General features: G+C 45.4%; 2 protein-coding genes across 3 annotated transcripts in view; one reads left to right on the top strand and one right to left on the bottom strand.

Annotated features, from left to right (window-relative positions):
• Nucleotides 1-589: 589 nt before the first annotated feature.
• Nucleotides 590-10,305, bottom strand: LOC146357077 (alpha-1-antitrypsin-like). 2 transcript variants are annotated; one of them, XM_084839863.1, is made up of 5 exons: nt 9,926-10,305; nt 8,367-9,032; nt 7,410-7,680; nt 4,563-4,710; nt 590-2,312 (listed from the first exon to the last, which is right to left on the bottom strand). In XM_084839863.1, exons 2-5 carry the CDS (start codon nt 9,010-9,012, stop codon nt 2,103-2,105), a joined length of 1,275 nt encoding a protein of 424 aa, XP_084695989.1. In that variant the 5' UTR covers nt 9,013-9,032; nt 9,926-10,305; the 3' UTR covers nt 590-2,102. The 2 variants fall into 2 exon arrangements, with proteins under 2 accessions (XP_084695989.1, XP_084695981.1); XM_084839855.1 differs by having other exon boundaries at nt 10,256-10,305.
• A 5,889-nt stretch (nt 10,306-16,194) lies between these two features.
• The window catches only part of LOC146357074 (alpha-1-antitrypsin-like), a 62,111-nt gene continuing 54,347 nt past the window's right edge, over nt 16,195-23,958 (top strand). The window contains exon 1 of the mRNA XM_084839841.1: nt 16,195-16,346. The gene's annotated coding sequence lies outside the window, so the exon portion shown is untranslated. The remainder of the gene's footprint in view (nt 16,347-23,958) is intronic.

The raw sequence follows: 23,958 nt of genomic DNA, 5'->3' as shown, positions 1-23,958 counted from the left end.
TGACCCTTTGACTCCCAGATGGAGAGGACCGAAAACTGTTATACTTTCCACCCCCACAGCTGTGAAAGTAGCTGGAGTTAAACCCTGGATACATTGGACACGAGTCAAGAGAGCGAGAGGGGGGGAGTGGACTGTGAACAGAAATCCTGAAAATCCTTTAAAAATTATTCTGAAAAAGCAATAAGAAGACTCAGGCTAGACCTTACTGTGGGCACACCAGGAGACTGTCCACCCTGCGTACGGTCAGACCTGCCACTGGAGAAAATTGAAAAAGGGGACTAGACCCTACTGCAGCTAGCCAGGTGAATAGCTGCCCAGCGTACGGTCAGATCCCAAAGAAGATCAAATCTGCATGTTGTAGTGTTAGTGGTGCTGTATTATAGTTCCTTAATAAGGTATGAAAAAGGGGGGTCTGCCCCTGGAGGGGGAAGTCTGTCCCAGCGATTCGCTGATAATTACTGGCTTCACTTAGCTAACATCACCAGAGTAAAGCATTTTTTGTTTACCAAAAGACATACCTGCGAACAGGCTTATTAACTCTTGCCTAATACCTGTCTGTAAGCATCCTGAAAGAATTCAAAATGAGACTATGTTAAGCAATTTTAATATAAACTTGACTTATTCCCAAAATTCTGACTGGGGCATAGTTATGAAAATCTTACCCCCTACAGAGTTCACTCTACATACTCCCATCGTAGCTAGACCAAATGCCACCTCACGAGCATTGTCATTATTAAATAAAGAGTTGCGTAATCTAAGAGGTGCTGTTCTAAAAAATCGAGCTGGTATAGATTACCTCTTTCTTCTTCATCATCTGGGTTGTGAGACGCACCAAAAGCTTTGCTGTTTTAATTTAACTGATAATAGTAATACTGTAGATAAGCAGATCAACAAGCTGCACCATATAGTGGCTGACATCAAAATAGGACAACATGATTGGCTCGATTGGTTGACCTCTTGGCTTCCAGATCTCAGCTGGCTCAAAGCATTATTTGTTCTGATCTTACCAGTGGCATTAGTAAGGGTACTGTTATGCTTCTGCACTCCCTGGTTTATGCGTTGCTTAAACAATCTGTTTACTGCCTCAGCCACAAAAACAGCCGCCCGCTACGCTCTAATAGCTCAACAAGATATTAAGTAAGAGGGTTGTTATAAGAGTCCTGTGTTATGCTTCGCAAACCAGAATGTCTATTTGCGTAATGAAATGCTATAATTGTAATGAAATTATGCATTTCAGGGGGGAATGTAGCAGCCATATCGGGGGTCAGACTAAGTAGCCTCATGCAGTATCATGCATCATGTTCTTGCTGAGCTCTTGCTCTCTCAAATATATGTTTGTAAGCTGACAAGACGCAGGAATCTCTTGTCAACAAAGGCTAAGGTCATAGTGATATGTATATCATGTTCTCTGCTGTTCTCTGCTGTTCTCTGCTTATCATGGCTACCTTATAACCCATTCCTTGTATTATAAACAATGGTGCTAGGAGAGGAAATGCTGAATACTGCAAACCCACACAGAAAGGGGCGGGGGAGATTTTGCATATGTGTCATAATGTCTATAAAAACAATTTGCTGATGTAAATCGGGGCTTTTGGCTCTTTGGAAGTGATTCCAGCCTTAAGCCCGCGCGTTAAATAAAGAACTCTTTTTCCTTCACTCCATGGTCTCTCTGACTCTGAGTTCTGCAACATATAAATAAATAATCTCCAACAAATTAATCTACAACAAATAAATAATCTCCATCTGCAAAGCCCCATGGGGATTTTGTTCCTTTGAATCAAAAACTGTTATAAGATTTAGCAGCCATCCTATAAAAGACAGCAAAGTGCTTAATAAACATCATCTGCATTTTTTAATCCTGTTTTTATTATACAGAAATGTTGCCATCATTCTCATATATATTCATCCTCAATACAATCAGTTCTCATATTACTAGGGCTAGGCGGAGTCCGTTGCAAGTACTGCGGTAAATCCATTCATTCAGCACAATCTTAGCCCTGTTTACTGAAAGGTAAGCCTCATTGTGTCCAATGAGGCTTACTCCTTAGGCAGTGGGTATAGGATTGCAAACTGTAAACGGAAGCCTTAGGTTGTTCACCTCATCATCCTTTCTTGGTTGGGTTCATCATTTTCCCTAAGAAGAGTGTGCTGCTTGTTGGCTGATGCAAAATTGCCATCAGGAAGGGCCTGTCTAATCTGATGGTTGGAGGAGGGGAATCCATTGGAGCAGAGAAAAATACAAGTTTAATAATAGTGACTGCTGCTGCTTCTGTACCATTCTCATGAACATCCAGGAAAGCCTTATGAAAAATCTGCAATGGAAGAACAAGATGCTTTTATTTACACATCGTAGCTTCCAATAGTCCAGAAATGAAAATGGGGACACACTGAGTTGAATCCAATGGTGGCTTTGCACAAGCAGAAAGCACTTCCACAGGGCACCAAATTTTGCCAATCCCCCCTTACCTTCTGCAGAACTCTGTTCGATATCCTCAACCCTCAAGAACAGCTTTTCAAGGGGCATCGAAGGCTGCAGTGGGTGGGTGGGATTGGCAAAAATGGAGTCTCCCACCTTGAAGTTGCAGGAATGCTTTCCGCTATCACAAAGCCACCACTGAGTGCAACCTACTTGTAATAATACCACTATTCTCATACAAAAGATCTGCCTCCTACTACCATCATATATTCCTGAAAGGTGTATTCCACCTGCTATATTGATTTATTCTGCAACTGCTTGTCCTCCAGTGATATAATTGCAAAGAGCATGTTGGGATGTGTGTGTTCTTTTGGTTAAAAAAAAAAAAAAGCTGGAAAAACATGAATGGTCCCAGGATAAGTTTTCAGCAGTTGAACGTACATCTCAGCAGCTAAAATGTGGTGAAATGGCCATACTCCTATGCCTGTTGTCTACTCAGATACAAATCCCGCTGAGTTCGGTGAGTTTTATTCCCAGCCAAGTATGCATGCACTTTCCTAATGTGTGCTAGAGCCAAGGTGCAACTTCCACCCACATTTAATTTCGAGGCTACTGGTGAAGAAGATGGAAAGACTGAATAGTGATGAATTCAGGACTCACATTCACAAAATGTGAATGGTACCCACAAAAGGCAAAGTGATTTAGCAGGGTAAGGACAAGGAGATGTTGACTGACTGTGGTAAATAGGGATAACTGGATGGTATAACATATGTCAGCCTTCCTCAACCTGGTGCCCTACAGATGTGTTGGACTAAACCTCCCATAGTGCCCCAGCCAGCTACATTGATTATGGGAGCTGTATTCCAACACACCTGGAAGGTACCAATTTGGGGAAGGCTGACATATGCAACAGCGACTTGATTTATTTTATTGACTTTGGTTTTATCCAGCCTTCCCTCTAAGGAGCTTAGATTCCTGCATTGAGCAGAGGGTTGGACTCAATGGTCTTATAGGCCCCTTCCAACCCTATTATTCTATGATTCTATGTTGGTGTTTAAATATGAATCTAGAGCAGTGGTGGGCCAAAGAGAGAAGAGATCCAGTGGGGCATGGGAGAATCAGGGATGCTCGAGTTCACTGAAATCCAAACTTCACTTCAGAACTTGGTTCAGCTCACTCCCATTGTCATTTGCAGCCTGTTTTTTCTTTATTCATTCAAATGGGAAAAGTGTGCATTTCGAATGGGAAAAATGCATATTTTTCAAAAGTGTGTAATCCCCCTCCCCCAATTGACTAAAGGCGCAATACTATGGTCCCTAGAGAGCCACCATAGAAAGAGCTGTGGCACGTTCTTTCTAAAGTCACAAAAGTGGCCTTGGATAACCTTCTGAAGGTCCAAAAGGGGGTGTTCCAGTGGGTGGGGACGGGAGAGGCCAGGACATGCAAAATCCTATGGCATCTCCAGACCTGGCTCTACCCCAGCAATGCACCTCCTCTAGATGGGCTCAGAGGACTGTCTAGAGGAAAAAAGGTAAAAAAAGGAGGATGCCGGTGAAAATTGCCTCCGTCACACCTCCCACCCTGCTGGCAGCAGCCCTACAGAGCATAGGATACTCAGAAGCCTCTGAGATCAGAGGCTTGCATCTGGCAGATGTCAACCTTATAGTGTTGTGCCCTAAAGTGTGAAAATGCAAATTTTTAAAAGTCTATACTTTAAAAAAAAAGCACAATTAAAAAAACCACACTTTAAAAATGCACACTTTTAGAAATGGACACTTTAAATTGTGCCTTTTAAACACTGTGCATTTTTAAAAGTGTGCATTTCTTAATGTGAGCATTTTTAAAGTGCACACTTTCCCCCATTGACTAAAGAGTGAAAGTGCAAATTTTAAAAATTGTGCAAAAATGCACACTTTTAAAACTGTCCACTCTAAACTGTGCATTTAAAAGGTGTACATATTTAAAAGTGCACATTTTAAAAAGTGTGCATTTGGTGAACACAACTGCAAATTTGGGAATTTGCAAACATTTTCGGACAGTGTGGGCTCCAGTTTAATAAAAAGCCTTATCAAAGCACATGGGGAAAGTATTTGATTAAAGGTAACAGTCAGGCAGTATTTACCACCAGCCCTGCCCACATACTTACTTCGGAGACCTTCAGATTCTGTTCTCCAGTAATCCCAGACAGATCAGCATTGTCATTAAAGATATGAGTTACACCCAGCGTCTGCAACAAGTCTTTGACATTGTAGGATGTAGAAATGGAAAATTTGGGGATGTACAATTGTATTTCGCTGATTAATAAAGGAAACAAGCAAAAAGAGTCAAATAACATCCAAGAGTATAAACTGCATTTGTAGTGTCTGAGCTAGATAGAATTCAAAGGGGGAATATTCAAATTTGTATTAGAGTTATGCTATTATTTACCTTGCTCTTTTTTCTTTTCTTTTTGAAGACGGGGCAATTTCAGGGGTGGGGATGGGGTGGAAAGTTCAAATGAAGACAGGCATCATTTTGGGGAGAGGGTGAAACCTACCAATGGGGTGAGGGGATTTGAGGAGAAGGTGAAACCTACCAATAGGGCGGGGATTACCACTACAAGCTGAGGCAGCAGTGGGTTTACAACTTCTTTCTTTTTATTTTGCCAAAAAAAAAAGAAAAAAAAGGAAAGAAAGAAAAAAAGGAAAGGAAAGGAAAGAAAAGAAAAGAAAAAACGTTTGCTTCTACTTCAAGTGGCATTGGCAATGGAACTGCAACCAGCAGTCTGTTCATGTTCTTCCATACAATGGCCTAGTGAGAATAATGCTGTACATTTTGACATAGCATTGTTCCTGGGTACATTATTGGAAAAACAAAATGGCTGTCCTCTCTGGCCAGTGGGAGAAGCCACCTTTTCCCCTCCAAGAATGGCACAATGGGGATGACTCTATGTCTATATGATTCTATGTCTGTTTCTTTGCTCTCTTCCTCTGTGGCACCAGGGACTGCCCTATCTGGAGGAGGAATGGTGGGTAGCAAGGACTGGCACGTGGCTGGAAGTCAACATTCCTTATCAGGTAGATCCCATAAGCCATGCACATAATTTTTCTCACTCACACACAAGTACACATCATATCACTTCTAACGGAACTTGACAACAAATAATACATTTCTACTCATTTAGATACAACTCTATCAAATTATCATGGCTTAAGCTTTTATTGCTTGAATATGATGACCAAAAGGTGCTATGCATTCATTAATCCCCTTTCCAAATTGGCACCTGGGCTTCTTAGACTATTGTTTATTGTTGCCTTTAGCAAATTACTCAGATTACTTAGTCCGAATGTCCGACTAAGTCCACAAGCAAGATACATCACATACTGGGTTGTATCCAAAGGTGCCTTTCTTCAAATGGAAGGAATCCATCTGTTTACAGAAAGATCTTAGAACTATCATGGGGATGGGAAACCTTTTTGTTGTTGTTGTTGAGGGCTTCATTCCCTAGGGGGTAAGCTGTCAGGGTCTGCATACTGATTGTTGGTGGGGCTGAAGCCAGCAGTGAGTTTGGCCAGAACCAAACTTTTCCTTCTTCCCCTTTCTGCCAACTTCTGTTCCCCCTATCATTCTGCCACCCCCTTTCACTCTTTGCCTCTTTTGGACACTCCCTTCTCTTCTCTTCTCTTCTCTTCTCTTCTCTTCTCCCTCCCACCTTCTCTCTCTGTTTTCCTTTTCCTCTTCACATAGCAGGTTTCCAGAAGAAGGACAGATTGCTCCTGCCAAAGCTTCAAACTGATCCTTTTCAAAGGGCTTTTGAGGGTGTCTCTACATGAGTGATTTATTGCCCGCTCATGATTGGTCACTCATGCAGGTTTGCGGGTCCTTTACATGATGTCATCAACCTCCAGGATGTCTCCTGCACATTTCCCCCTTTATCCTGCTTTCAAAAAGATCGAAGTTAAGCTAGTACTAAAAGTTAATGGCGCCATATCAGCAGTGTGTCATGCCGGTGTATTGCTATGAATTTGCTGAGGAAGGACTTTCCTCGATTCAAACCACGTGTCTGCCATGAAAATGCTTGAGCAAAATGCCTCCCTGCAACAAAAGGAGACAGATCTGATCCCCCACCCCACCAAGCTCAGAATCAACATCCTCTGTTGATTCAGACCACACCATTAAGTTCAATGGAGGTTACTCCCAAGCAAGAGTTGCAGACTTACCACGTGATCTTATGTCTACTCAGAAGAAAGTCCCATTGTGTTCAATGTAAGTGTGTACGTAAGCCCCATTAAGTTCAATGGGCCTTACTCCCAAGTAAGTGTACCTAGGATTGAGACTTAGAGTATAATTTTACATCTACTCAGAATGTAACTTTCCTGGGGCTGCAAGTAAACAGTACAACAAAGTCAAGTGACGAAAACACGGCTCCCCCCTCCCTGCCACTCCTTTGCACACATGCCAGGGCGGGAGGGAGGTGCTCCCTTGATTCAAACCACGTGTCTGCCGTGTAAAGAGCCCATCATAATCCCCCAAAGAAACCAAAAGCAGAAAGCCACGGTAAGTACCTGGGTTTTTTGCTTAATGTAGAGACATCCTGAAACCAGGCTAAAGACTATATCATATGTAGCCCTTACGGCTGAAGGTTGCCAAGCCCTGACTTTGCAGAAACCTCTGATAACAGAAAGTGAGAAGGCAGTGTTGTTCACTGGTTAACCTTCCCTTGTGCAGCCCCCTGCATCACCTTGGATGCTGTTCTGCAAGATCCACAAACCCTCTGGAGTGGATTTTAGGGGACACAGGAGGCTTCAGCTGGAGCAGGAATGGCTGAAAATGGCCTCCCTCCTTCCATTACCTGAGGCCTCTGCTGGATCAAAAGCCCATCTGCAAACAACCCAATGTCTTTTTAAACACATTCAGTTTATTTTTTAAGAACAAATGCTGTCATCTTATCCTGTACTTTAATAACAACAAAAACAACACAGCAATATTTAAACCCAGCACAAAGAAAGCATACTTATGTGTAAATGATGTTTTCCACGTCGCCAGAGTTTCTTTAGTCAGAGCACCCTCCACATGCTCCATTTTCCCTTTGTCTGGCAGAATGAACACTGCGACAGCATCTCCTTTATATGGAACTTCCACCACCCAGCAAGACAGACCTTCATCACGAAGATAGTTGTAACGCTCTTTTTGGAACATCATCTGGACTTTCACAGTTGTGTTTGCATCTACAAAAAAATCTTCTTCCTTAACTGAGCGAGTGTTGAAGGGCTTTTTCCAGTAGGCTTTGGAGAAAAAAGAACAGGTAACAGAGGAGAGTGAATGTTAATTCCCAAATAGGCAGTTTTTTATTTTGTTTATTCAGATCAGTAGAACATATGCAAATGGTCTAGGGAAAACACAGTCCCTCTCTCTCTCTCTCTCTCTCTCTCTCTCACACACACTCACACACACACACACACACACACAGAAAGAGAGAGATCCAAATAAACGGACTGTGAAATCACTTAGGTATCCGAAGAACACTGGATGGCAAAAACACGAGCAGGTGAACTTGAAGCAGGAAATTACTGGCTGAACACTGAGTAGGGTGGTGCAATTCCAGGCCTGCTGGGATTATCTGTTTTCCCATGGCCCTCTCTAATCTAGCTGTTAACCTAAAACTTCCAGTATGGTTTATTTCTGCACTGTAACCAACCACAAAAAACGGCAAAATCACTGTGTGTGTGTTTTTTTTTTAATGGAACATCAGGGTTCCGTATTACTAAATTTATTCTGCCATATTCTGTGCAAAATCCTAAAGATCATCTTTACCACTTTCTGTTTTGCTACAATCGCCTGCTTAGTTATTTTCTTTGATTAGAGATCATTCCTTAGTTTGGAAGCTACAGGTTACTTTCAAATAATATAGAAGTTGACTGGGATTTTCTTACCGCATTAGCTATTTATTAAATCTTATTCTTCAGCTTACCTTTGAAGAAGATATGGTTGACAACAAGCATTACAAGGCTTGGATCAAGGTCTTGAACTGCATGAGCTATTTTGCCATGTGTTTTGGTCTCCACATAATCATTTATCTGTTTTGCAGATTTCGTAGGGTTGTTAAAGTTGGAAGAAAAGCCTTCGGCTTCATACCACATTTTGACATTCTCCAAGAATTTAGGCAGCAATTTCAGTGATTCATTTATGAACAACGCATTCCCTACATTCACCTGTGCTTTGTTATCTGGATGGTTAAGCACTTGAATAAGCTGGCGGAATCCTTCATGTATCTCATTCTCCTCAATCTGTGACTGATTGAAACAAAGCCCTTTGAGAATCTGATTACGAGTTTCAGATTTGGCACCCAGGGTCAGCAATGCCAATGCAGTGGAGATGCTTAGGGGAGAGAAGAAAACATTGTTGGCAGTGCCATCCGAAACTATTTGCCTGTACAATCTGAATGCAAAATTAGTATTGACAGGCTCTATCTTCTGAGAGGCTGTGATTTCATTCCCATGTTCAGGCGGATTTTCATCTCTGTGACCATCCTGATCATTTTCGTGGTGTCCTGGGACGTGGTGACAGTAGACTTGAACACTGACCACTAACAAAGAGAGGTAAATGATGGACTTCATTGGAAAATGTAATACGTTTGCTAGGGAAAAAAAACAACAACCCACGGAAGACATTAGACAGTTAATTCATTGTCAACCTCTCCTGCTCAACCACATTTACAGGACTGTATTTCATTCAGGATTGAAATCCATGGGAAATGATGCATTGCAACACCTTTTGTGGAACTCCTGAGCTTCCAGTTTGGTTTCATAGTACTCTACTGGGAATGGAAGTCGTTTCCACTCAAATATGCATATATGTAGACATTAGAAGGTTAAGCCATGCTTCACCTGTCTTGCACAGTCCCATTTTCAGGACTGGGCTTGGATCAAAAATGAACGTTTTCCACAAGTGTCACTAAAATATATCTGACTTGTCCACAAGTGGTGAATTGTGCCCTAGATCGACATAATTACAAAACAGAAATAATTCCGTTTTTTAAAGTAGCATAAAAAGGCATTTTAGAAATTAGTTTAAGAATTGCAATGAAGGGTAGACCTTGCTTTCAAGGTTGCATTTTTAAGTATTGTAGTATTTCTAAAATGATCCCTTCTGAATGTGAAATACAAGTTTGGATTTTTTTTAAGTTTGCAAATGAACTATCATATATTCGACAATATTCGTAATTTCAGCCAACACTAAAGGAACGCTGTTTTCATAGCATTTTCAACAAGATAAAGAACTCCATATTCACTGTGAGGTTTGTATGAGTTGCTGAACTGTGCACAGGCAGCTGCCATGTTGTCTCCCTGGGCGGTAGTAGAACATATTTAGGAGTTACTGCGGCTGAGAGTGCATTGCAGCAGCGTCAGTAAATAAAAGGAATTCCGTCACTGATTTTAGTGGGATTTGAATTGCACCTTTCACGTCCAATGTTTAGCTACCCAGCCCTGCACACAACTGAACAAATATTTCAGATCCTTAAATACATACACCAGGTGTCCTTTCCTTTCCTTTCCTTCTTTTTAAAAGTAAGTCTATGCTGGTGCCCTGTCTTTCTGTGTAACAGAAAAGGAGCCTGCCAGTTGCCCTAGCCCTATGGGTCACAGAGCAAAGCTGTGCATCTGTTCTGCATTAGTTTGGAACTTCTAGTTAAGTTATAAAGTGCTGCACTGACTGGAAATGAGAGAAATCCACTTATAATCACTGTATCTGACACACTGCACAGCAAATGAAATTTTTGGCTCGTGCAGAATAAAACAGTGTATCCATCCTGCCAAACTGATGAAGTCCAAGGTAGAGAAAAAGGTATGCCACACTTACAAAATCTCCAAAAGAAACTTATGCCATTCAACTCTTCAGTGCTGGTCTTTGCTTGATCATTTGCCTATCAGACTTATATAACGCTCAGAACGTATTATTAAACATTAAACAGTACAAATATTGATCACAGGGGCACACAGAGCAGAATATGATGCAATGGATTTATAACTTGTCTCTGGACTTCGCACAATGACATTCACGGTCAAGGTAAGGGATCAAACTGGCCCTTCTTTTGATGGTCCCAAGTTTCTGAGCAGGCAATTTTGAACCAGTGGGTTCAGTTATATCTTCACAGGTGGTAGAAAGGCAGGCTACAAATCCAATCAGTCCATCAATGGGGTACATGTGGGTATGGTATATTCATTTCAGACCACAAGAGAGCTTTAGCAGAATGCAGGAAAGAATGAAGGGGATCCAGGGTGGGTAACTCTCCCAATGAGTGATAGCATTATGGAATGCATGCATCCTATTTTAGTGATATTGAACACTCTTCCTTTTATCCTGTAGCCAGTTTTAAGGCAATGGTAAGTACTTCAGTCATATCAAAGATGCACAGCTAATATGGCTATTTGAAACAAAGTTTGCTTTCAGGAAGCTTGACTTGGGGAAAAGGGAACATTATGGAAAACTTTCTCGCTCAATAAGGTCCATGTACCAAACAGGGCAAATTTTGGGGATATTTCCTTAGAACATGAAATGTAAACATCACATATGCATCATGCCACAAGTACTAACAAGAGGAAGGACTTTAAAAACAGAGGAAGGATTTTCTAAGAGGGCTAGACCACCAATATGGGTCCAATCAGCAAGCTTAAGGTATTAAGGTTTCAATATATAGGAATGGGTGTGAATTCTAGGATAATGGGCAAAGGAAAAGGCTATGAAGTCTGACCCCACCTTAGCCTCAGGGCCTTCTGCTTCCAAAATCAAGGTGAGATTTTGCCAGCAAAATGTGTGTGTGTGTGTAAGTTTGAAATCTGATCTTACGTATCTTTTATCTGACTTTAGGGAGCAATCCTATGTGGATTGATGGTCGCCTACAACCACAGAGGCGACTGCTTATCCAGTGCAGGGCTGGAGGAGCGGTGAGGAGCTTCCCCCGCCCTGCTTTTGTGGCTAGGCAGCCGATTTTGGCTGTTTAGCTGCCGGACCTTGGATCGTGGGAAGCGGCAGTCGGATGACACACAGGATGTGTCATACTGGCATTTCCGACTTCCCTGCCCTGGCCTGCCCCCAGGAACACCCTGTTTTTGCTGCTCCGCGCTGCTCTTATGAGCGCAGAGCCAATCTGCGCTGCCTATGAGGCAGCGCAGGACAGAGTAGGGGTCGGTTCTCCAGGAAGCGACCTATCCTATGGCCGTCTAGCCCCTGACTAGCGGCCATAGGATTGCACCCTTAGTGTATCTTTAGTTCAGGGTGTTTAGTGTGAGTATTGGTTTGAACTTGTTTTCTTTCTATTCAGTGTTCAAAAAACCTGCTGACCAGAGTTAATGCTATTGATCTGAACTCCAAAAAGCCAGGTAACTGGAAGCTAAAGCTAGTGCCTTTACTGACATGCCCTATGATGAGTGATGATGTCGTGCGATGTCACAAAACATGCTTGCTTACAACTTACCCTCCATGTACCCACACTTTTCCTTGGTCTTTCAGGCCCAAATCCAGATGGGGAGGATGGAGTGCCTGGGACCAGGAAAGATGCCCCACATTGTCCTGGTCCTGTCTTGCCTTATGAAGCATCTGAGTCTTACTGTATTGCTAGAGGAATCCTCCTGCGAGTTGACCTATGCTCGCTTGTTGCCTACATGAATAGTTTGCAGGATGGGGTGAACAGTGAAAGGGAGCCCTCTTCTAACAATTCTCAACGTCTTTGTTTTTGTTGTGGTTGTATTATTTATTTATTATTTTATTAAACATATTTCTTGGCTGCCTTTCAGGGCTGAAGCCCTCCTAAGGTAGCTTACAGCAATAAAATACATAAAAACAGTTAAATTATTAAAAGTGCTAAAAACAATAAAAGTAACAATAAAAGCCAACAATAAAACCAGCAACAACAACAACAATGGCAGTAACAGCAACAATAGCAGACATATCAAGAGAAGGCCATGGTAAACTAATATGTTTTCAAGGCCTTCTTAAAAGCCTGCAATGACAGAGCATGGCAGACCTCCGATGGCAACTTGTTCCAAAGGTGTGGGGCCACTGCAGAGAAGGCGCTCTCATAGGGATGGCAGAGAATTCTGCCACGGATCTTGGTGAGGCCGAATGCCAGTGCATTCGGCCCCCTGTACTCCGTGGCGGAACAGCCTGCCACCCCCCTGCGGATCCCCCCCGGGATGAGACTTACCTGTGGCGGATGTTCCGGGTGGCGGCGGCGGCGGCTGGTCTTCCGACCAGCCGCTGCCGCCGCCATTTCCAGTGTTGAAAAAAAACAAAATAGACGTGATAGGCTACGTAGAGATTTACATAGCCTGTCATGGCTAGGTTTAAAAAAACAAAAAAACCCCGACGTGATAGGCTACGTAAATCTTTACGTAGCCTATCATGTCTGACTTAAAAACAACAACAACGCGCGTATGCAAATGGCTATTTGCGTTCCCCTTATTTTCGCCGTCTTAGTCTATGTAAATATTTACGTAGACTAAGACGGCCCAAAATAAGGAACGCAAATGGCAGCAGCCGTAGCCACCGCCATTTGCGTACGCGCGTTGTTTTTTTTTTAAGTCAGACGTGATAGGCTACTTAAAGATTTACGTAGCCTATCACGGCTGACTACAGGGAAGCAAATGGTGGCGGCTATGGCTGCCGCCATTTGCGTCCCTGCTAGCCAGTGGCTGGATGTCTGGCTGCTGGCGGAGCCGGCCGGCGGATCTGCGGAATCCCCGTGGAACGGAGCCGGCCGGCCAGGATTCCGGGGGGAGGGACGGAGCGCCTCCCCCCCCTGGCGGAACCCGGCAGAGCCAGGTAAGGGCAATTTCGTACATCCCTACTAGGGATGTCAGAGAATTCCACAATGGATCTCGGTGAGGCCGAATGCCAGTGCATTCGGCCCCCCGAAATCTGTCGCGGAACGAAGCCCACGCACCCCCCAACCCACGAAAAGCGTGCGGGACAAAGTCCCTGCCTCCCCCAACCCACAAATGGTGCGCGAAATGGAGCACTTACCTGCTCCCGTCCACGCTGCTTTGCGAATGGTGGCTGTCCTGCAGTCGCCATTCGCTTCCTCTTCACAGCTGTGATAAGCTGTGTAAATACTTACGTAGCCTATCACGGCTAACGCAGGGATGCCATGTGCGTCCCTGTGGAGGCTGTGATAGGCTACGTAAGTATTTACATAGACTATCATGGCATGGGGAAAAAAACGCAGCGTACGCAAATGGCGGTAGCTGCCACCATTTGCGTACGCTGGGTTTTTTCCCCCCTGCCATGATAGGCTACGTAAGTCTTTACGTAGCCTATCACGGCTGAATACAGGGACGCAAACGGCGGCGGCTACGACAGCCACCATTTGCGTCCCTGCAGGGCTGAGCAGCAGCTGGATGTCCGGCTGTGGGCGGCCGGATGTCTGGCTGCGGGCGGCCGGAGCCAGCTGGCAGCTCCGTGGCTTGGCCGCGAAGCAGAGCCGGCCGGGCAGGATTCCGGAGGGGAGGACCGGATCGCCTCCCCCCCATTGAGGATTCTGGGGGGAGGGACGGAGTGCCTCCCCCCCCAGCAGAAACAGAACAGAACAGAAGGTAAGTGTTCTGTCCATCCCTAGGAAAGCCTGGGTGAAAAGGTGCGTTTTTAGGAGGCGTTTGAGACATGCCGTATTTTCTGCCTCTCGAACTATGCGGGGAAGGGTTTTCCAAAGGGTGGGTACAACCTGCTTATTGCATTGTAGAAGCAGCTCCCAAAGCTTCCACAACAGTGATTCAACACTTCTGGGGCAACCTGAAATGAGTGGGAACATAAGGAGCTCCACTGACCTGCCTCCTTCCAGAAATGAGCATTTCTAGGGATGTCAGAGAATTCTGCCACGGATCTCGGTGAGGCAGTGCATTCGGTCCCCTGAACTCTGTGGCGGAACGGCCTGCCACCCCCCCTGCCACCCCCGGATCCCCCCCGGGACGAGACTTACCTGGGGCGGATGTTCCGGTTGGCGGCGGCTCCAGCAGCGGCTTCAGTGGCGGCGGGGACTGGTCTTCTGACTGGCTGCTGCCACCACCATTTGCAGTCTGCCCCCCCCCATTCGTGATAGGCTACGTAAAGCCTTACGTAGCCTATCACGTCTGGGTTAGAAAACAAAAACAAAACATGTATGCAAATGGCGGCTATGGCTGCCGCCATTTGCGTTCCCTATTTTTGGTTGTGTTAGTCTACGTAAATATTTACGTAGACTAAGATGGCGAAACTAAGGGGGAATGCAAATAGTGTAGCGGACGTTTTTTTTTTTTTAAACCCAGACGTGATAGGCTACGTAAGTCTTTACGTAGCCTATCACGGCTGAATACAGGGACGCAAACGGCGGCGGCTATGGCTGCCGCCATTTGCGTCCCTGCTAGCCAGTGGCTGGATGTCCGGCTGCTGGCGGAGCTGGCCGGCAAGGATTCTGGGGGGAGGATGGAGCGCTTCCCCCCCCCCCCAGCGGAACCCGGCGGAGCCAGGTAAAGGGGGTTTCGTACATCCCTAAGCATTTTTGCTCATTTCAGGGCTTCCCCTAGGAAACACTAAATCTCCCTTGTGAAAGTGGTGGGTCTTCCTTGCGCAATGCAATTGGCGGGATCTACCACTTGCGGAAGGGAATTGGCAGGGCAGAAAAGAATTGGTGGGGGCATAAGGGCTCCATTAGATTCTGCCCTCAGTGTTCTTTTTTTCACTTGTGGCTTGGTTTCCTTTCTCTACCCAGCTAGCTAAAAGAAGCATTTCTCTCTAGAACTGGACTGATTCTTTTTCTTCTTTGGTAAGTAAAAGTTTACTTTAGACCTGAGTTCATATAGGTGGCACTGTGAGGGGATAATAGAAAAAGAATCCGTGGATATTGGGAGGATAAGGGTGCAGCCCGGGGTGGCTGGTGGGTGGGGAAGAGATCCGGTGCCTCCTCCACAGCTCCTACTCACACTGCAACCACTCACAGTGGATCCAGCAGCGCCATACCAATCATAGGGTAAAAATATCAACACCAACAGTCACAACAATCCTAGAAAATACAGCTACAAGCACCACATCCCCAGTCATTAGCAGCAGTACCATTTTCAGCCTAGCTCTGCATCAAAGGAGTTGTATGCTATGAGTTTCCTCAGGCTGCATTACAAAAGGAAACAGGAAGTACAAAACTGACTGTATTCCCAGAAGTTTAGACTGGGACCCCTTATTTTATCCTACACTAGGATACATTAACACAATGCCCCTCATATGTCAGAAGCATATGTAAGGGTGCCTGGCTGGCCCTACCCTTCACTGATTTATTAATTTATTACATTTCTACACTGCCCAACAGCTGAGGCTCCCTGGGCAGTTCACAACAATTAAAACCACAAAACACAACATGATAAAACATCATATCATACTTAAAAGTTTAAAAGTAGCACATCAAACCACAGTAAAAACCAAACAGCAGTTACAGCCCAGGGAAAGCCTGGGTGAAAAGGTGTGTTTTTAGGAGGCACTTGAAACATGCCATATTTTCTGCCTCTCGAACTGTGCGGGGAAGGGTGGGTGTAACCCGCTGATTGCATTGTAGAAGCAGCTCCCAAGGCTTCCACAACAGTGATTCAACACTTCTGGGGCAACCTGAAATGAGTGGGAACATAAGGAGCTCCATTGATCTGTCTCCTTCCAGAAATGAGCATTTCTGCTCATTTCAGGGCTTTCCCTAGGAAACACTAAATCCCCCTTGCGAAAGTGGTGGGTCCTGCTTGCGCAATGCAATTGGCAGGATCTACCGCTTGTGGAAGGGAATCGGCAGTGCGGAAAAGAATCGGTGGGGGCGTAAGGGCTCCATTGGATTCTGCCCTCAGTGCTCTTTTTTTCATTTGTGGCCTGGTTTCCTTTCTATACCGAGCTAGCCAAAAAAGGCATTTCTCTCAAGAACTGGACTGATTCTTTTACTTCTTTGGTAAGTAAAAGTTTACTTTAGTCCTGGGTGCATGTAGGTGGCACTGTGAGGGGATAATAGAAAAAGAATCCAAGGACGAGGATGTTGGGAGGATAAGGGTGCAGCCCGGGGTGGCTGATGGGTGGGGAAGAGATCTGGTGCCTCCTCCACAGCTCCTACTCACACTGCAACCACTCACAGTGGATCCAGCAGTGCCATACCAATCGTAGGGTAAATGGCAGGCCACGTGAAAAGAGCCAAGCGGAGAGGAGAACATGACGCCGTACTATAGTTCCCAAGATGCACGTTGTAAATTGAATTCGTAAATTGAGGGGCAAATTACCATGTCTGTTGGGGCAAATTTGCCCATCGCTGGTTAAAATACCACAGCAGAGAGAAATATACATTTTTTTAAAAAAGCCTCAACCTCTCAAGAAGTATACTTAGATTGGAATTAGTAAAACAAATTAGTTTAAAATAAGGGATTCTCATCAGGAATGGCTGTTTTTTTTAAAGCTGAGTAACAAAAAGCCAAACTAGATGTTATCTCACAGCGGCATGTAACGTTAGCTTTGCAAAGTTAGTCCCTTGCATAGCCGTTTCCCCACAAGTTTGTTTTTTCCTTGACATTCCACTGGACTGTTTTTCTACACATGCCTCTGCCAGGGTTCCAGGTCCATGTTTACCTCACAAACACACATCTGGAAGCCCACAGGATGGAAAGGGGCCATGGGGAAGAATGCATGTTAGGAAGTCGAGTAGCAACTGGATTGCTACATCTAGTCTTACATGATCGTGCTCAACCCCATTCCTGTGCCTTTCTCTCACCTTTGCTGAAGCTGGGGATCAAGACACCTGAGTTATGACACCTGTGTCACAAAATGGAGTCAGTACTGTTCACTCAAAAGAGAGCTAGTTCATAATACGTCCCCCCACCCCAAGTAATATTTCACAGAGAGAGTTTTTCACGTTCTTGCTGTTTTGGTTTTTGCTCTACAGGATGTTTTGACATATCCGAGAGTTATGTGAATGACCTTTTCTGTTATTCATGCTGTGTCTCCTTCTCTCCGCTTGTGGTCACCTTTGTGCACTGTATTACAAAGGTGTTTTCCCCCTGTGAATACCCTCCATCATTTTCAATGAATATATCATATTTTTAAAATGGTATGCTTGTTTTTTAAAAAATCACATGATAATGGGTGAGGAGGTGTGCAGAGCTACAGATGTGAAATTGCCCATAATCTGCCGGATTTTCAAAATATTATGCTTTGTGAGTGATGAGGGCCAAACAGACATTACTTTAAGTCTGCACCTAGCAACTATATTGGTGGGGATTTTTTACTCTAGAGTAGGCACAGAAGAGCCAGTCCAGACTGGAACCCTAGCTGGGAGGGTAGGGGAGCTTTAATCCTTTCCCACCCACGATGGACCTAATCCAGATCCGGGGCCTGCACCAGTTAGGGATGTACGAAAGTCACTTACCTTTGACGAAATTTGCTTCGCGGTGGGGGGGAGGCACCCCGTCCCTCCCCCCTGAAATTCTGGCCAGGGGGGAGGCGCCCCGTCCCTCCCACCGCGAATCCTGGCCGGCTGGGAACGCAAATGGCGGTGGCCATAGCCGCCGCCGCTTGCGTCCCTGCAGTCAGCCGTGATAGGCTACGTAAACATTTACGTAGCCTATTACGGTATTTTTTGAAAATCTAGCCGTGATTTGTTGTTGTTGTTCAGTCGTTCAGTTGTGTCCGACTCTTCGTGACCCCATGGACCATAGCACGCCAGGCCTTCCTGTCCTGCGCTGTCTCCTGGAGTGTGCTCAAGTTCATATTCATTGCATCGGTGATGCTATCTAGCCATCTCATCCTCTGCTGTCCCCTTCTCCTTTTGCCTTCAGTCTTTCCCAGCATCAGGGTCTTTTCCAGGGAGTTTTCTCTTCGCATTAGGTGGCCAAAATATTTGAGCTTCAGCTTCAGTATCTGTCCTTCCAATGAGCACTCAGGGTTGATTTCCTTTAGGATAGACTGATTTGACCTCCTTGCAGTCCAGGGGACTCGTAAGAGTCTTCTCCAGCACCACAGTTCGAAAGCATCAATTCTTCGATGCTCAGCCTTCCTTATAGTCCAGCTCTCACAGCCATACATTACTACTGGGAAAACCATAGCTTTGATTAGACGGACCTTTGTCGGCAAGGTGATGTCTCTGCTTCTTACTATGCTGTCTAGGTTGGCCATAGCTTTCCTTCCAAGGAGCAAGCGTCTTTTAATTTCATGGCTACAGTCACCATCCACGGTGATCTTGGAGCCCAAGAAAGTAAAATCTGTCACTGCTTCCATTTCTTCCCCTTCTATATGCCAGGAAGTGATGGGGCCAGATGCCATGATCTTCGTTTTTTTAATGTTGAGTTTCAAACCAGCTTTTGCACTCTCTACTTTCACCCTCAACAAGAGGCTCTTTAGATCCTCTTCGCTTTCTGCCATTAGGGTGGTATCGTCTGCATATCGGAGGTTGTTGATAATTCTCCCAGCAATCTTAATTCTGACCTGTGATTCATCCAACCCGGTGTTTCTCATGATGTCCTCTGCATATAAGTTAAATAAGCAGGGTGACAATATGCAGCCTTGTCGTACTCCTTTCCCAATTTTGAACCACTCGGTTGTTCCATGTCTGGTTCTTACTGTTGCTTCTTGACCCTCGTACAGGTTTCTCAGGAGACAGGTAAGGTGGTCTGGTACTCCCATCACTTTAAGAATTTGCCACAGTTTGTTGTGATCCACACAATCAAAGGCTTTAGTGTAGTCAATGAAGCAGAAATAGACGTTTTTCTGGAATTCTCTTGCTTTCTCCATGATCCAGCGAATGTTGGCGATTTGATCTCTAGTTCCTCTGCCTCTTCGAAACCCAGCTTGTACTTCCGGTAGTTCTTGGTTCGCATACTGCTGAAGTCTCGCTTGTAGAATTTTGAGCATCACATTGCTGGCATGTGAAATGAGCGCAATTGTGCGGTAGTTTGAACACTCTTTGGCGTTGCCCTTCTTTGGAATTGGAATGTAAACTGACCTTTTCCAGTCTTGGGGCCATTGCTGAGTGTTCCAAATTTGTTGGCATATTGAATGCAGCACTTTAACAGCATCATCTTTTCGGATTTTAAATAGCTCAGCTGGAATACTGTCATCTCCACTAGCTTTGTTGTTACTAATGCTTCCTAAGGCCCACTTGACTTCACTCTCGAGGATGTCCGGCTCAAGTTCAGTGACCGCACTATCATGGCTATCAGGGACATTCAGATCTTTCCTGTATAGTTCTTCTGTGTATTCTTTCCACCTCTTCTTAATCTCATCTGCTTCTGTTAGGTCCCTGCCTTCTTTGTCCTTTATCATGCCCATCTTTGCACAAAATGTTCCCTTGAGATCTCCAATTTTCTTGAAGAGATCTCTAGTCTTTCCCATTCTGTTGTTTTCCTCGATTTCTTTGCATTGTTCATTTAAGAAGGCCTTCTTGTCTCTCCTTGCTATTCTCTGGAACTCTGCATTCAGTTGGATATATCTTCCCCTTTCTCCCTTGCTTTTCGCTTCCCTTCTTTCCTCAGCTACTTGTAAAGCCTCATCAGACAGCCACTTGGCTTTCTTGCATTTCTTTTTCTTTGGGATGGATTGAGTTGCTGCCTCCTGAACAATGTTACGGACCTCCATCCATAGTTCCTCAGGCACTCTGTCTATCAGGTCTAATCCCTGAAATCTATTCCTCACCTCCACTGTATATTCATCAGGGATGTGATTGAGGTCATACCTGAATGGTTTAGTGGTTTTCCCTACGTTCTTCAATTTCAGCCGAAATTTTGCAAGAAGCAGCTCATGATCTGAGCCACAGTCAGCTCCAGGTCTTGTTTTGACTGACTGTATAGAGCTTCTCCATCTTTGGCTGCAAAGGACATAATCAATCTGATTTCGATATTGACCATCTGGTGATGTCCATGTGTAGAGTCATCTCTTGTGCTGTTGGAAAAGAGTGTTTGCTATGATCAGCGTGTTCTCTTGGCAAAACTCTATTAGCTTTTGTCCTGCTTCATTTTGTACACCAAGGCCATGCCTGCCAGTTATCCCGGTGATTTCTTGACTTCCTACTTTAGCATTCCTATCCCCTATGATGAAGAGGACATCTTTTTTTGGTGTTAGTTCTAGAAGGTGTTGTAGGTCTTCACAGAACCGATCAACCTCAGCTTCTTCGGCATCAGTGGTTGGGGCATAGACTTGAATTACTGTGATGTTGAATGGTTTGCCTTGGATTCTTACTGAGATCATTCTATCGTTTTTAAGATTGTACACCAGTACTGCTTTTCCCACCCTTTTGTTGACTATGAGTGCTACTCCATTTCTTCTAAGGGATTCTTGCCCACAGTAGTAGATATGATGGTCACCTGAATTAAATTCGCCCATGCCTGTCCATTTTAGTTCGCTGATTCCCAAGATGTCCATTTTCAATCTTGCCATCTCATGTTTGACCACCTCCAGCTTACCTTGATTCATTGATCTGACATTCCAGGTTCCTAAACAATACTGTTCTTTACAGCATCGGATTTTCTTTTCACCACCAGATACATCCACAGCTGAGTGTCCTTTCAGCTTTGGCCCAGCCGCTTCACTCTTTCTGGTGCTACTTGGAAATTCCCTCTGCTCTTCCCCAGTAGTATATTGGACACCTTCTGACCTGAGGGGCTCATCTTCCTGCATCATCTCTTTTAGCCTTGTGATACGTTCCATGGGGTTTTCTTGGCAAGAATACTGGAGTGGGTTGCCATTTCCTTCTCCAGTGGACCACATTTTGTCAGAACTCTGCCATGACCTGTCCGTCTTGGGTGGCCCTGCACGGCATAGCTTATGGCTTCACTGAGTTATGCAAGCCCCTTCGCCACAACAAGGCAGTGATCCATGAAGGGGTAGCCAGCACATTTTTTTTTTTTACTGGAAATGGTGGTGGCGGCAGCTGGTTGGAAGACCGGCCGCTGCCGCCGAACCGCTGCTGAACCAGCGCCGGAGCCGCCACCGGAGCCGCCGCCGCCAGGGAGATTCGCCAAAAGTAAGTCCCATCCCGGGGGGGGGGGGCGGGGGGGCAGACCATTTCGCCACCGATTTCAGGGGGCCGAATACACTGACATTCGGCCTCCCTGAGATTCGTGGTAAAATTCTCTGACATCCCTACTAGACCTGCACTTTCTATTGAAAATAGTGAGAGAATGCATCATGAGAAGAAAGCCCCACCATTTTCCACTGCCCTTGACTCAGGCTTCCGTCCTCTATTAGGAAAGAGAATGCATTGACTGAAACTACACTCACACTTCTCCCATGGGGAGTTGCACTGGAACTCTATACAGTGGTTGTTTGCTCTTCTCCAAAGGTGCCAGAATGTGACTTGCAAAGCAAAAGGTTAATAAATAAATAAGGGACTCTCATGTTTCTGGCCAACAGCAGCAGTGATTGGAAATGAGGGTCTGGCATCCAGACTTCCTTTTCTCAATGGTATATACTCGGGATGTACGAAAGTCACTTACCTTTCCGTGGATTATGTTGATGGTGGGGGGGAGGCGTTCCGTCCCTCCCTCTGGAATCCTCGACAGAGGGTGAGGTGATCCGTTCCTCCCCCCCGGAATCCTCCATGGCCGGCTGTGCTCTGCGGCAGCTCTGCGGAGCAGCCGGCCAGGCCCAGCCAGGCCAGAGCCGTCTGCAGCGTAGGCTAATCTTTACGTAGGCTAAAAGGGCGAATCAAAAAAGGATGCAAATAGCGCCTGCTATGCTATTTGTGTTCCCCTTTATTTTCACCGTCATAGTCTACGTAAATATTTACGTAGACTAAGACGGCCAAAAATAAGGAATGCAAAAATAAGATGGCCAAAAATAAGGAATGCAAATGGCAGCGGCCGTAGCCGCCGCCATTTGCGTACGTGGTTTTTTGTTTTTTTTTAAACCCAACCATGATAGGCTACGTAAATCTTTATGTAGCCTATCACGTCATCATCGTTTTTGTTTTTTAAACCCAGCCATGATAGGCTACGTAAATCTTTACGTAGCCTATCATGTGGTTTTTTGTTTTTGTTTTTACAAGACTGCAAATGGCAGCGGCGGCAGCTGGTTGAAAGACCAGTCGCCGCTGCCACTGCTTCAGCCGCCACCAGAGCCACCGCCACCCGGAAGATCCGCCCCAGGTAAGTCTCATCCTGGGGGTTTCCGCGGGGCCGGGGGTGGCAGGGGGGTGGCAGGCCGTGGTGGAATTCTCTGCCATCGCTAATCAAATGAGGCTGGATTCTTTGGAATCTGGCCTCAAGAATCCGCAGCGGATTGGGACCACTTACCTCTGCTCCAGGAGGACTGGAGGCAGAACAGCACTTGGCTGCTTCTTCCAGCCAGACCTTTCCCCCTCCTCCCTGTCCCTGCCAATTGCCTTTAAAAAAAAGTTTTTTTTTTTAAAAATAATGGCGATAGGGGGATGTGCCTATAGACTTATATGCAAATAGAGTCATGAATGTTGCATATAAGCCTATGTGTCCATCGGCTTATACGGAAGATTCACTGCTCTATTTTGCGTATAAGTCTATGGGCACATGCGATAAGCAGGATGTGCCCATAGACTTATATGTCTATGGCCAATCCTGGGCACTCACTTACTCAGGAGTAAGCCACATTGATCTCAATGGAACTTACTACTGAGTAGATATAAGATCACCTTGTGAGTCTGCAAGCCTTGAGTAAGCCCCATTGAGCCCCACAGGGTGCTCTGGAACAAAAGAGGACATTGCTTCTGAGCTGGTGGTGGTGGAGGGAGGTGCTGCTTGGGAATCCATCCCCTGTTGGAGCGTATGAAGACAAGGGTGGAGACATGTTCTGGTGTGAGTCTGCTTCAGTGGGTGGTGACAATGTTGCCAGTGGTGGAGAAAAGCCTTTCAGAGGACACACTCAAGGGAGGGCAAGATATATGCCAAATGGCGACTTTGGTCAGATTTGGCCAAACGCCACATTTTGTCTCCCAGTATAGGAGGGGATCACTCTCTGGGCTGCTCTGCGTTCCCGAGAAACTCTCTGGCATAAGCTTCCAGTTCCTGGATAGCCACATCATAAGCTGCTCCTTTCCTGGCTGCTTTGGCACATTCCCCCTGCCTGCTCCCACTTACACCGAGCTCCACTGCCATTGAGGAGTACAAGTAGAACTTTCGACAAGATGCCCCTGTGTCTGTATGTTCATGTTGTGTTGTTGGTGGTGCAGCTGCTGTAGCGTCATCATCGCCCCTCCTGCTGGTGATGGTGCTACTGCTGCAGATATTATCTTCAGGGGAGGTAGTAGTCCTACTAGCCTCACTCTTCCCCAGCTCCTTCTCATCCAGCATATCTCTCTGGCAGCACTCCATGACTTTCTCTGTCAAATAGGTTTTTACACTTTGGAAGTCAGGGTTCTGGTTTGGCAGTACCACCCTTGTTGTGCTATCCCGGAATCGTGGTTCAAGGAATGCAGCAGCAATGTATTTCATGCCCCCCCCCATTGAAGTGATGTGTTTGTTGGTGCCCAGCTCCTGCAGAAGGAATTCAGCAAGCCTAACTGCAGGATGGGGGACTTGACTGCCTACAGCACTGGTGCACTCACAAAGCTCAGC

The sequence above is a fragment of the Heloderma suspectum genome, chromosome 1 (assembly GCF_057233095.1).
Source record: "Heloderma suspectum isolate Gila_16-S chromosome 1, 16-S_ref, whole genome shotgun sequence".
In the NCBI taxonomy this organism is placed as follows: domain Eukaryota; kingdom Metazoa; phylum Chordata; class Lepidosauria; order Squamata; family Helodermatidae; genus Heloderma; species Heloderma suspectum.
Note: the sequence above shows the minus strand (reverse complement) of the source record. Positions and strands in the feature narration are given on the sequence as shown.